This window comes from Lontra canadensis, unplaced genomic scaffold (genome assembly GCF_010015895.1).
Source record: "Lontra canadensis isolate GAN:19392208 unplaced genomic scaffold, GSC_riverotter_1.0 scaffold6, whole genome shotgun sequence".
Classification (NCBI taxonomy): Eukaryota; Metazoa; Chordata; class Mammalia; order Carnivora; family Mustelidae; genus Lontra; species Lontra canadensis.
Window position 1 is genome coordinate 37,805,527 of NW_022631000.1, and position 14,286 is coordinate 37,819,812.

Below are 14,286 nucleotides of genomic sequence, written 5' to 3' on the forward strand. Positions count from 1 at the left end.
TAAAAAAAAAAAAAAAAAAAAAAAAAAAAAAAAAAAGAAACCATAGATTCACAGAGTTGTTGTTTTTTTAAATTCTACTACATTTTAATTCTAGTTGAGAGTAAATTACTAGGACTGTAATTCTTTCAAGGACCAAAAAGGCTTTCTGATATTTTACTACTGAAACGTCTTCCTTAGACTTCTAAATACTAAAATTATCATCCAGCTTTTTTTAGTAGTAGATGAATTTAGATCTCTTTGTATGATTTTTCCCCTCCCTTTTTAAAATTGGAAACTAATCTGAACTAAAGGCAGATCAATACATCATTTGAAGTCAGAATTTCTAAAAGCACTTCCAAGGAGAACCGAGCGGAAGACCTCCTTCCTTTCCTTTGTTTCTGGGCCTAGAGCTCTTGCTGCTAAATGAACGCTATGGTGCATGTGTCCCTGTGTCCAGACCTAAAAGCTTCGGTCTAAGGGTTAAAAATAAGAGAGCCCCTTGCTTGTTCCTATTTTTCAGGAATAGGAGCCAAATTCACCCAGTGCACTGACTTCAGGACGATTAGAAATGTTTCTATCTACATATGTTTTATTCCCAGTATAAATCCTAAGGAATCTTCTCCTTGGTACTCATCCAGAGATTTCAAGGTCTTACGCATCTGGCTTTCGCTTTTCTTGAGATAGGACTTAGATATTGCTGAGAACAGCCTTCACTGTTATTTTAGCTATTTTCCTAACAGCTAACGATTTCTTTTCCCACTTTAATGTGACTGTCACTGGAAATACTACCTACTTTACCCCTTTTCTTCCAACACTTCTGTAATTATGCCAACTAGTCATGTTCTCAAACCGAGGACTTCTCCTGGGCTGTGAAGGGCTAACGTAAGAATTCTAAATCTTAGCCAGAGTAACTTGTGCAATGGTCCATATAGCGGCTGACTTGGATGCGATTGTGTCCGTTCGTAAATGCCCCCTTTCTCCGATCCAGGCTTGAATGAAGAGTTGGTCCAGCTGCTCCTCATCCGAGATGAGCTGCACACGGAGCAAGACGCCATGCTGGTGGACATTGAGGACTTGACCAGGTCAGTGAGGCTCGCCCTTGCCAAAGAAGGAAAGAAGCCCAGGGTGGTCTGAGTTGAAGAATTAAGGCTCTAGAGAACACCTTCCCCTTACTTCCATGAGTAACTCACCTCATCTCTGCTGGGGTCAGCTGTCTAGATGGAGAGGAAGTGGCTAAAACTCCTTTCCAAAGGCACTGCTTAAACACACACACACACACACAACACACACAAATGCATTGCTTTTTCACAACCGTCCTCCCAGTACATTAGGATTTCTCATAACCACCACCTCCCCCCACCCCCAAAATCAGGTCAGCAGTTCTGGACCAGGACGACTTTCTCCTGGAGGACTGTCCTCCTGGGCAGCCAGCTGGACGCCATTCCACACTGGCCCACATCCAGCACACAAGCAGCCGTGCAGTGGGTGCCATAGGGTGTCATTTGGTGCTCTGTGACCCAGATCTCACCCACACCTGCCGTGTCCAGAAGGCAGGGACCCTGGCGTCTTTCCACAGTGCCAATGCCACCAGATTGTTCTCACTGTGGGGGACACTCCAGGACTTGAGTCTCCAGCAGGGCCTGACTCCAAGCACCCCCTAAACAGAGGTGAAGAATGTTGCCTCCCCCCCCATCAGGAGACGGAAATGAGGCTAAGGCCAGTCAAGATCTGGCATTTCTTAGCAGTTCTCTTTGTAGGAAAGCCTATCCCCATTAGTATATAAAGTCTGGGAAATACCGTGAGCATGCATATGATCTCATATATACTTTGCTATCTTTTCTGAAACAGTACACGTGAAGTCTTTAAACCAAGAGGTAATAACTACTATTAATCCCAGAAATGGGATTCAGAGAGTCGAAGGCTCCCCAAGGAGAGAAAGAATACCGCTTCTCACAGTAACCTAAGGAATTAACCACGTGATCTAGAACCATCCGAGAGAAGCTTTGAAAACACATGTAGGGAAAATGCGCTTAGCACCTACCACAGGACCTCTTCTCAAGGTGTAACGCTAGCTAAATTATTTTTCTAAATTCAGTGTTATAAAAATAGTTTGGGTAGCAAAATAAATGCTACAGAACTATGTTTAGGCTTTTTTCTTTAGAAAAAAAAAAAAAAAGAACTATGAGTAGTGATCTGTGTTGTGTGCTTTGAGTACTATAGTGCCTCACCCCTAACAAAAAACAAAAAGCCAGAAGGCTTCATACCTTCTTAGTATATTTGCCTGTATCTAAAATATCACAGTAATACTCACATAATATTACTGCCTTCAACCCATGTCTCCAGGTACTGCCCCAACAACTATAAGACACATCCTTTTTTTTTTTTTTTTTTTTAGTCAAAGAGATCTGTGTATAGCTATTAAGATGATGGGAAATCACTAGTGAAATCTAAGACCAAAACCTGCATCTTCGAAAAAATAGGTGAACTCTTTTGTAAATTCCGTGACTTGCCTGCGACAGCAAAGGCCTTTTCTCAAAGCAGCACTGGCATTCCTCAACACCGGTGGGGACACTGGTGAGAGGCTCCCCTCTCCTCTCGGAGTGTTAAGCTGGTACTTGGGTTTGGTGCGATCATGGGAAACAGGGCAGGCAGAATCACGGGATGAAAAGGAGGGGAGTTACTAATTTAATGGTGTTAGAGGAAGCCTTTAAAGTGGAGGAAGTGGGGAGAAGTTCCTGTGTCCTTTCCTGGCTGCAAACTGTCACTTTGCTCCTGGGGGAATCTGAGGGTATGTGAACATAGCAAAGTCAGAATTTTGCAGCCGGATCCCAGAAGGCAGAGGCAATCGGCTGGGAAGTTCTGTTCACCTGTTCCCTTTACCTGTCCAGTAGAGAGTGAGACGTTCTGCCATTCCAGGTGTCAATGCGGATGAGTGGTTCTCAATTTCGGCTGCACATTGAAATCACCTGGGGATTTATAAACTGCTGATTCCTGGGTCCCACCCTCAAAGATCCCGATTTAATGATTCTGTGGGGTGGCCTGGGTATTTGGATTTTTTTTTAACTCTCCATGTGATTCCAAAGCAGAGCCGAATTTGAGATGCACTGGCTTCGGTAACACCTCTTTAGAAAAGAGCTCCCTGACGCCCCCGCCCCGGCTCCCAAGACTGGGGTAGGACCCTCTCCGTGTTCCTGGCCACATGGCATCCCTTCCACGTGGATCCTGATCGTATTGTATTTCATCATCTGCTCTTTCTCCTCACTCACTGCACACAAACCCCTCCTCCCTCTAAAGCAGAGGCCAGGCCGTTTTCATTCTCCCCTGTGTCCCCAGAGCCTAGGACAGGGCCTGCCAGGCACGGGTCCTCGGTAATGATAGTTGCTAAAAAAGGAATTCTTGTGGGGTTTGAGTCAAACAAATGCTAATAAGGACTTTCATATAAATAGTTGATGAGAACCTTTTAGCTTTATGGACTAAAACCCTTTCCCTCCTTTGTTTAAAATGTTAATGAAATCCGTGCTTGTATGTCTGTCTCAGGATAACACCCAGCTTTCAATATTTTCTGAAGCTATTTCCTGTCCTTTCCCTCTCGCTCAGAAAAACCCCTCACTATACGTGTGTATACACACACGTGTGCACTCACATGTATTTTTTAACTGCTGTAGAAACTATAATTTAATTAGCTATAGTGGAATCTTAGCTCAGTGGGCATCAAAATATTTCTTGAGCTGAATTTAAGTGAGGCCTGTAAACTACTTGATGAAGATGATCAAAGCTGTTTTACACACATAATCAGGGCCATGACAGGGTCCACTGAAGGGCGTATTCTTTTAGGAGTAAAGGGCTGATCTTTTTTTCTTGAGTTCCTTTATTATTAAATGAATATCACCAATTATTTGTGGGCTGTTGAATGTGGCAAGGACACTGTTGTCACTTCCCTATTTCTGAAAGTATTTGTGGTTTGCCTCCCCTATCCCCAGATAGGAGACATTCTGCACAAAACCAGTGAGTTAAACTTGACGTCATTGACTACCCAAATCTAAGCAACATACAAAAACTGCCCCTGAGCCTTTGATAACAGCTGAAAACCACAGCCTAAGATGTTTTCTCTTGCCAAATTTTTAAATTCCTAAAATTGTCCATCGAAACATTTGTCTTTTGCAGACGTCAAACACTACCACTCTGGGAAAATGTTTAATTAGCGCACATTCAAGTGATGTCAGCAGCTTTCCCATTCTTCCCCCTCCGTCTCCACTGGCCAGCTGCTGGGTTGGTTGAATGTGGGGCTCATGGGCCGCAATAGGGCTCGATGACTAAAAAGACTCACCCCACCCAGCCACTTAGCCTCACCGCCATGATGATGGCTTTAGAACTAATGTGGGGCAGGGAGGGAGTATGCAAACATGGAAAATCTTGATATCTATAGAAACCCACAGTTTGTTAGGAAACATTAGCTTTCGTAAGGGGGGAACTGGCTTTGCTTTTATTGGCTTTAACTTCTAATATATATGTATATATATCTCATATATATATATATACTTTTTTTATATATAATGGTTCTATTGGCTTTAACTTCTGTCAAGAGCCTTTTGAATGCTTATGTTTGTGTCTGCATGCGTGTGTTTAGATAAAGTAGCCACGCGGTTCCCCTTTTTGACAACACCTGGTTTGGACTTTTTGCCTAGCACTTATATACTACCGGCTCTCTCCTTTTTTGCTATCGGTTCCTTTTTTGTCCCTCTCCACTGGAATATATGTGCCGTGAAACCAAAGACCCCAGTGTCTGCTCACCACCAAATTCATGGCACCAGGAGCAGTACCTGGGACAGAGAAACATATTCATTTGTTGGCTCTATTTTCCCAGATACTTACCTCCTTTTTTAAAAACACAGTGCTTTTTCTTCTCAAAAGTAATGACATCTACCATTCTCAGGTTAATCTAGTAATTTAATAAAAGGAATCGTACAGAGAATATACAAATTAAAGAGGGCAAAATCTGTTGAAATAAGTACTGTTACTTAATTCTCTTGGTTCCACTGTGAGTAACTCTGGGGCTCAGTTTGGGGGATTGTTGTAACTGTGCATTAGAAAGAAGTTTGGAGCATTCGTCTTAGCACTAAATAACCGTATGATTCCTTTTACAGACACGCGGAAAGTCAGCAGAAGCACATGGCAGAGAAAATGCCTGCCAAGTGAAAGAAGCCATCCGACTGGAGGACAAGCTAAAATTTTTTTTGCTTCTGTGGTTGTAAAAATGCTGTTGCTAAAGGTGGCGCAGAAACAAACGAATATCAGTGTTAGTCATTGATAATGTCTGAAGCTTAACGTCCAGTGATTGGCCTTTGCTTCTTAATTTATTTTAATTTTTTTTACTGTGCCACTAAATATCAGGCATTTTAATAAAATATTGTTACAAAAAATGTACAGTACTGACACCATCACAAGTCATGGTTCTCAAAGAGGGTAGTTTTAACTTTATTATTTTTTGTTTGTTTGTTTAGAGATTTTAAGTTGGAGCAGTATTTTACCACTGACTACTTTCATTCTTCACTGTAGTTTTAAAGAAGAACTGTAAATGACGGTGCTATCTATAAAGTCAGAAAATACATGCCTGCCTCGTAGTGAAGTTGTAGCTCTCCGTAATAAGTACATTTTAATCAGTTTTCAACATTTTGTGAATGTTGACTACCTGAAGTTCATTTTTAGATGTGCTATTAACATTCTGTTGGATTCAGAGGGTTCCTTGAAAGTTTTATGTATAAATATGTAAAATAAAAATTAAAACTTTGTTTCATAGGATATGTCTTTTTGCTCACTAGCCAGCCCGACACAGGCTATATTCCTAACCTCTTCGCACTTCCTCAAATGAACTCCCCATCGTGAAGCTTTAGTCAGTGAAAAAAATAAAGTGCTCCAGAGGAAAGCAAAGCAGAGAATTGCCAAGAAGATTGGGAAGGGTGTCGGAGTGTGTGTGTGTATGTGAGAGTGTGTGTATGAGAGAGTGTGTGCATGAAAGAGAGAGGGTGTGTGTATGTGAAAGTGTGTGAGTGTGTGTATAAGACAGTGTGTGTATGTGAGAGAGCATGTGTGAAACTGGGTGTGTGTGTGAGAGTTTGTGTGTGTGTATGTGTGTGTGTGTGATCCAAAGAAGAAAACCTGAGCAACATCAGAACTAGCACTCTGTCAGTGCTCAGTTATCAATCTGGAATGTTGGTGCTTTACCATCTACAAACTCCTGGTCTTGTTAGAGCCTGTTAGCGCATCAAAACTCCATTTTCCAAATTTGCCACATGAACAAGTGATGCTTTGTGTTTATTCTTTTCCTGAGGCCAGCTGTTGCCATGTTTCAGATTTTAACCACTTCTGTTTGGTCTTACAAAGAAAAATGCCAAGTCTAAAGTATATAAATACAGATTTTCCCCAATAAGTAGAGTTTCAAAATTGATTTAATTAGGTAATGTCCATGCATGCATTAGAAGATCATAAACTAAAGCAGAGATGTGCAATCAACATTCCAGAACCACCCACAGACCACCTGGTTTCATAATTAGGTCCATGATATAATCTGATGACAGTTTGTTATATTTTATTTTATTTTTAGTTTCAGGTGCAGAATTTATTTAAGTGATTCATCACTTACATCACTTACATAACATGAAGATAGAAGTCTAGACAACTGTTTACCTGTCCCTTTCTTTAAAATACCCAGATAGATATTTTAAATAAGTAAGAGTTGCCAATCTTCAGTCTTCTATGTAACAAAATAGGTAATCTAAAATTGTAACACTAATCATTTTTTTATGGGCCTCTTTCAAGTTATTTTTATATAGAATGGAAAAATACTGCAGCCCTTAAATATATTTTGGCTTTTGTGAGTTGGCTTTTGACCAGGATAGGTTGCTAACCAGTGAGTGAAGGGTGGGCCCCAAAGAGGGGTCCTCTAACTGAGCTTCTAGTCCTGTACCAGCTGTCAGTCATCTCCCGGAGTGACCTCAGCCAGAGACCAAGTCCAGCTGCCAGACCTTGGCTAGTGCAGCTGGGTGAGAATATTTGTCAGTAAGCCAGAGGCTCTCACCTTCAGATGCCCAGTGGAAGCACCTGGGGAACCGTAGAAACCATTGGCCCCACAGACACTGATTTAATTGGTCCGGAGTGTGGCCTGAACACTATCCTCATATTGAGAACCACCGCCTTAGATGTTCTTTTTTAGCTTTTCTGTAACCATTTTTCTAAAATATCTATGTTTTTGTCTAATTAAAACGTATTCCTACTAATTTGAAACTTTTAGAGAGAGCCGACCAAGAAGAGTGCCACAAAAATCTGGGCCCACATCAACGCAGAAGTGTGACCTAAACCTCCTGGGTCGTCCACAGCCTCAAGTCGTGACGCTAAAGCTCAGCCCACCAAGAGAAGGGAGACTAATTTTTAAAATCCTCACCAGAATTGCCAATTCCAATAAAAATTAAGAAATGAGTTTTTTCTTTGTCTCCCACAATGCTCTCTCTGGCTGGAAATGTGTTCTGAAGGAACCCATGGCCTCTCAGTTCTTCAGTTGTTGGAAGCCCATCATTATAGCCAGAGAGCTCCTAGCTGGAGAAGGACGAGAGTGTGCTGACACACACAAGGGCCCCCGGAAACACCTCCGGGGGCAAAGCAGTTCTTCCCATTCCCCTGAGACTCTGAGAGAAGATTCTACCCGGTGTACTTCTCTGCCCTCATAGAGGTGTCACCAAGTGACTCACCTCCAGGGGATTCTTTCAAGATTGGATCTTTCCAGTCCTTCCACTTAGGCTTTTCAACAAGCACTGGGATTATTCCCAACAGGATTCTGACCTGCTCTAGGTCCCCCTTCTGTTCATAAACTAGGACCCTTACTAGTTAACCAGGCTTTGTTAGAATGCTCGGTTGCCTGACCTCAGAAATAGGGAATAAGGCCACCTCTCTTCCTGATTTTAGGAGCGGGCAGTCCAGGCAAGTGTACACCAGCTCTGGGGCCAGAGGGATTGGGCACAAATGCTCACTCCATCATCTTCCGTGACCTGACCCTGAGCAAGTTATGAAGCTCTGTTTTCTCTTGTTTTATCACCTATAAATAAGATCTCTTGGCATTATTCTAAAGCTTAAAGAAAATAATGTCCATGAAAGCACCTGGCACTGAGTAGATCCTTAGTAAGTAATTATTGAAAGAATGATCACGTTTTGGATGGAAGAAGAATTCTGTATTTTACCAGGTTCTGAGATTTAGAACACTCTTGTGGGTTTTTTTTCTTGTTTATTAATCATTAACTTACAAGACAGATATTTAAATAGTTAAAAACTCCAGTCCCTCCTCCAAATGTCAATGTTAAAAGTTGGAATGTATTCTTACACACTTTTCTCCATGCTTACACAGACAGACACACACGTATGGGTTTTGTGGTTCAGTTTGTTTATACAATGGTGGGATCCCATAGAACAGTACTTTGCGACCTGCTTTGTCCACGGACCTCCTTCCAGGTCAGTACTACAGATCTAAGCCATTCTTTTTAATAGCTGTATAGTAATCCCCAGCATTGTGGAAAATACCTTCTTCAGCCATTCCCTTAAATGATAGACATTAAAGATCTTTCTAGATTTCTGCCACTAAAAACAGTGATGAAATAAGCATGGATGTACTCATCTACTTGTGCTTTCATTCTGTGATCACCTCATTATTCTTTACCTGTCCCTTGGTACCATGTTTAAATACATCAAGAGTACAAAGAGCTAATTAAGGTAGAAATGCCAGGTGAGGCCAATGTAGGGAAGTTCAGTTCCTTACAACAAAAGGTTTGGACAATTTCTGACAAACACCAACTCATTTTCATCTGTCATCATTTCATGGTTTTTTTTTTTTTTTTTAAGATTATTTATTTGTTTATTTATTTGAAAGAGAGAGAATGAGAGAGAGTGAGCATGAGAGGGGACAGGTGAGAGAGAGAAAAAGACTCCCTGCCTAACAGGGAGCCGGATGTGGGACTCGACCCTGGGACTCGACCCTGGGACTCCAGGATCATGACCTGAGCCCAAGGCAGCTGCTTAACCAACTGAGCCACCCAGGCGCCCATCATTTCATCTTTAAAGAGCATGTGTGCCACTTTTTTGACGCAACTGTTTCTATGTGTGTGTGTGTGTGTGTGTGTGTGTGTGTGTGTATGTATTACACAGCCTCCAAAGATCCTCATCTACTTCCTGAATTCAGCTTTGTCTCCATTTCCTGTTTGAGGGTAGAAGCAAACCTCAGCCCCTCCAGTAACACTAGCCCCCAGCACAGAACCAAGTAGGGAGGTTTCCTTAGAAGAGAAAGTCTCTGATCATCAGGATCCACCATTTTGACACTGGCATTAACTGGTGACACTCTTCTCTTCCTGATGTCTGATGCTTCTCCTCTTAGCTGAGGGATGAGCCCCCTACCCTGGCTTTTACACGGGTTTAATCTCACTGTTCTCCAGCCTACTGCCCTGCTTCCTGGTTGACTCCTTCTTAAGTTCTTTACCTTTCCAAACTTTTCATCTGTCATCCAGTGATTTCCCTTCCACAGAATATGTCCTCTCTGCTGTCTCTGATAAACAGCCCTATGGCAGATATAGCCTGCCATCTGCCAAAATGTATGCCTCCTCATCATGTTCATAGTCACAGGGTATTTCCTGACAAGCAGCTGAACAGACAGGGACTGCATTCCCACTCACCATCCCCTTGAGTTGAGATGTGACTCATGATTGATTTTCACCAATGGGATGTTAGTGGGTGTGAGGTGTCTTCATGTCTTCATTCCAGCCAAGGTTTTTAAGAAGGGGTCTGCATTCTTCAGGCACTCTCTTTCTCCTTATACCAGCTGCAATCACATGACCTAGAGGGTGGCAGAGCCACAATGTAGAAGGAGTCTGCATCCCTGAGTTCACTGCATGAGCACAGCTGCCTGCTGCTTATAGGATTTGCCCCAGACAGTCACAGGATGGAGAAATGAACTCTGATTATGTCTGAGCCATTACACTGCATTGAATCTCCCTGTTACAATGGCTACCATTACTGTAACAGATGTGAGTCCAAACCAAGAACAGCCACAGTGCTTTAAGAAAGAACTGGAACACAAACCCAGTATGTGAAGACAAACCCTGTGTTCTTACTGGTCATGCCATGCGACTGCTAGAGACCCACCTCTTTCCTCTAGAAGATCTTCTCTAGGTCAGTGACTTACTCTTTTTCAATACATAGACCTCTTCAGTTTACCTGAAATCCTGTCCCCCATTCTCTCTTTTTCTCTAGCCATTTGGAAGAATCAGAGAGGCCACAATGAGATTTGTCATGAACAAATAATTCATTCCAGAGACAAGAAAACAGATTTTATGATGATGCTAGAAATAAATATTTATCAAGTCACTGCAGGATACTTCTTCGGTGTCCATCTGGAAAAGCCTTAGGTTCCTATAATCCTCAAGACCACATTTTGATTATTACCATCCCAGCTGACTTCTGATGCTCAGAAAACCCAATTACCTTTTGCACAGACATTCATTTATTTTCTCTAAATAAGATATGACACATTTATTATGAGATAGGCTGATGGGTAATGAGTTTTCCAGAATATTTTAATTGAAGTTTATAGTCAGTAAGTGACATAAATTAATATTATATTAAATAATTTATGAATTCAAGGTTGGGCTATGCAAAGTGAAAGTGTCTTCCTAATTTCTGAGTTGAGAACCCAAAAGGTATTTCATTTCGTAACTTTGGTAGGAAGCGAGTCACCAGAACTAATTAATTGGTTGTAAGAAATTCTTTGCCTTAGCGTAATTTCCTTCATACCTTTCTCTACTCTAGAACAATATTCTACTTGTGGTTATAACATGGTCTTTGTTTAAAAACTATTCAATGCACTTCCCTGTACCACTCTGTAAGCACACAAGATAGAAAAGCTATATTTATGGGAAAAGAAATTTTATTCTCACCCTCCAGACTAGACATTCAAACTTTCTTGGTGATTGTTTACTACTAGAGTCTCTCTTCTTTTATATTCAATCAATATCTTATTTGCTTTTTGGCTTTGCAGAAAATAGTGGCATGTATCCTGATTCTGGTAGAGCATAGACGAGGCTGGAAGTGAGTTCTTTAATTTGCTGCCTCATAAAGTTACTTCGCTCCAGATGTCTCTGAGTTCTCGGTACAAATTACAGTCTGTAATGACATGTCGTCTCACCTTGTGAGGGGGCTTTTTAGGTCACAGAGCATCTCCACATATTAGAAGTGGCATTTCAAAGACAGCCGGGAGCATTTAGATAGGAGGGTTCAAGGTGAAAAACAGTGGTGACTTTTACAGGCAACGGGGAGAAAGGACTTTACTGATTTATCACACAGCATCTGTTTCCTCTTTCCAGTGATGCGAAGGACTCTTGTCCCTTCTGCTTAAGAAGGCTGGTTTTAAGAAATGTCATTGTCTCAGATGCAAATCAGATTGAGAATGAAGTGCCAGGCAACTCTGTCAGGCCAAGTAATTTTTTAAGGGAAGTAATACATGCCTCGGGAGGAATAGTTAGGCGTGGGATGTTTTGTATGGGAGTAATAAATCCGTGTCCCTGCAGTTCTGGCTAAACCAAGAGTGGGAGTTGGAGAGAACATGGGGCCTCTCGGAGTTCCCACACTGGTCTCCCACACTGCAAGTGGGGATGCCGGTCCTTAAGGACACAGAGCTTTCACTTCCTGGTGCTGAGGCCAAGAACAGGAGAGGGAAATGTGAGAGCTGAGGAGAACAGAAGTGCTGTTCAGTAAGAGACCCCCTTTGATGCCTGGAGCCCATTTGCCAAGCAGGCGCTTTGGGGGGTGTTGCCTCTGTGACAGTCAGAGCTGAAGGGCCACCCAGCGTGTCTTTCGAGGAGGGGCGATTTCCTGTGAGGACATTTCCTCGGTCACAGCAGTGGGACCTGGTGAGCCTTAGAGCCAGGCCCACCTCAGGCATGCTGAGGCCTACAAGGCATCAAAGGCAGCCTGAGAGGGGCTGAACAATTGAGGTTTTATAAATTTTGCAGGCAATACCTAAACAATTAAAAACCTCTTCTGAGTTTCCCCTACTTCCCAAGCTGATCTGGGGGTTACCTCCCCATAAACAGGCAAGAATCATTAAGGAAATATAAACTAATGAGGTTTGCAGGAAAGGGCCAAATCCAACCTCAAAAAATTAAAAATTAAAGTTTTTAATTATGCCCTCTTTGACTACACTTAAAATTTGTTGTCCCTTTGCCCCTTATCAAAAAGAGTCCTAGATAAATCACCATGGTTTTGAAATCTCAGTTGTACTTCAAGTCTTATTTTCTCTCTCTCTTGTTTCTTTTATGGTCAGCTCAACCCCCTGATTTGCATAGCTGGTGTGCCAATATAGTGCTAACAATGCTGTCCCCAATACACTAAAACAAAAATTCTAAACGCCCACTTCCTCTTTTTAAAAGTACACATATGTGTATCACTTCCTAAATTACATTCATTGTCAAGAATCTTAGATGATAAAATCATCCAACAGTTGGTTTTCATCTGAGGCAGTTAGCTAGTTCTTTAAAACCTCACAGTGGCCTTCCTACAACCTGGGAGTCTATATACTTACAGGCTGGAGCCAAATACACTCACTCATCCTCAGAATCTTGAATTTCAAAGAAGGCAGGAAGTTCACATACAAATGACTCTCATTTCAGGTGTTCGCATTGGATTTTCCTCCACTACCAATTACTTCGGCAAGCAGCACTGCTTTCACATCACACCAGAAAATGAAAGCCAAATCTTAGGGCTACTTCAGATTTCCGAGACAAGCAGCTATGGTCATTCCCAACTCAAAGTTACCCAGGCTTCTTGTCTCAAGATGAAAGCATTTTCACTGGGAATTCCTTAGGCTTCAGTTTCCAGGCCAGTCATGCAAACAATCCAAAAACATGGATCAGTCTCACCATACTGCAAGGGGAGGTGCTGAGTCTTTAGGAAGATGGTAGATTTACCTTCCAAGTCCTAAAGCCAAGAGCAGGAGGGGGTGAATGGGATGATTTGCCCAAAGAAGACTGGTAGAGAATGGGAGGGGTATTTGATAAACCAGCATAAGAGGCAGCTGGGAAGGGGGAAAAAAGATACCAAAATATCTTGGTATGTAGGTGGAGAAGTGTGGAGGGGGACTTGGACCACTGGCTTGTGTACCTCTCTTCCAGAAGTCATATATGCAAGTGCATTTAGGGGACAGACTGATAATATAAGTAACAGAAATAAATTGGGTGTAAGACACTAAGGAATAATGGGGAACTCATGCCCTGACTAAAGGGATTCACGGCTCAATAAAGGCTAATACTCATCTAACTGTTGGGTTCCCCTGGCTTCTGCAAGACTTTTCGAAGATTTCAAAATAATCTGGATTTGTTACATAGTATATTACTTCTTTTAATGTTTTAGCTACATGACAGTAGCCACCACTGAAAACCATTCTAAGAGCCCCACAAATTATATCATTAGGTTTACTGACAGAACAAATTATTATGTTTCTGACAGAACAATACTTACACAATGACAACTTTATGAGTGCCTGAGAGATATTCTTTTCAGGTTTCAGAATCAATAACAATCAAATATCTCTGATGAGCATCATAAACTTTATTTAAAAGATTTTATTTATTTATTTATTTGAGAATGAGAGCTGCAAACCAGGAGAGGGGCAGAGGGAGAGGGAGAGAAAGAGTCTCAGACAGGCTCCACGCTGGATCCCATTACCCTGAGATCTTGACCTGAGCTAAAATCAATGGTCAGACACTTAATCTTTGGAAACTTTTTGACTGATAATGCTGCCCTCTTTGCTTTGGCTTCCAGGAAGCAAAGAACTACATTTGCAGCCCACCTATAATAAATTGGATAAAAAATGGGGTAATATGACTATTAGTTTACTATATTATCCCTATAAGTTGCCTCAAATTCTTTGGGGGGACCAAGAAAGGTACCATAAACAAATAAACATCTCTATTATCTATTTATTTTTACTTATATATTTCTCTCTGTGTATTTATTTAGCCCTCTCTGGCTACAATGCCTCCAATCTTCTCCCAGTGACAGCATCCAGGTAGCTGCCAAAGACAGAAATTCATTTTTCAGAAGATCAGGGGAGTAAAAACCAAGTTTTAATGTCAGTTATAGCCCCTGAAAACCTATTTTGCTTATCATCTCGTCCATATTTCTACTGCCATATTGTAATCAAATTCTGCTCTTATGGTCAGTGGTAGCTATACTTTTTATATTTCCAGTGCACGTTCTCATTCTTCTAGTTTCTTTGGA

At 41.7% G+C, this 14,286-nt stretch overlaps 1 protein-coding gene across 7 annotated transcripts in view; it reads left to right on the plus strand.

Moving 5' to 3' along the window:
- LOC116864732 (IQCJ-SCHIP1 readthrough transcript protein) overlaps positions 1 to 5,175 on the plus strand; it is a 721,490-nt gene extending 716,315 nt beyond the window's left edge. For all 7 annotated transcript variants that reach the window (XM_032852613.1, XM_032852614.1, XM_032852615.1 and 4 more), the window contains 2 exons: positions 968 to 1,061; positions 5,124 to 5,175. In XM_032852613.1, coding sequence (XP_032708504.1) covers positions 968 to 1,061; positions 5,124 to 5,175 — 146 coding nt within the window. The remainder of the gene's footprint in view (positions 1 to 967; positions 1,062 to 5,123) is intronic.
- Positions 5,176 to 14,286: the final 9,111 nt, after the last annotated feature.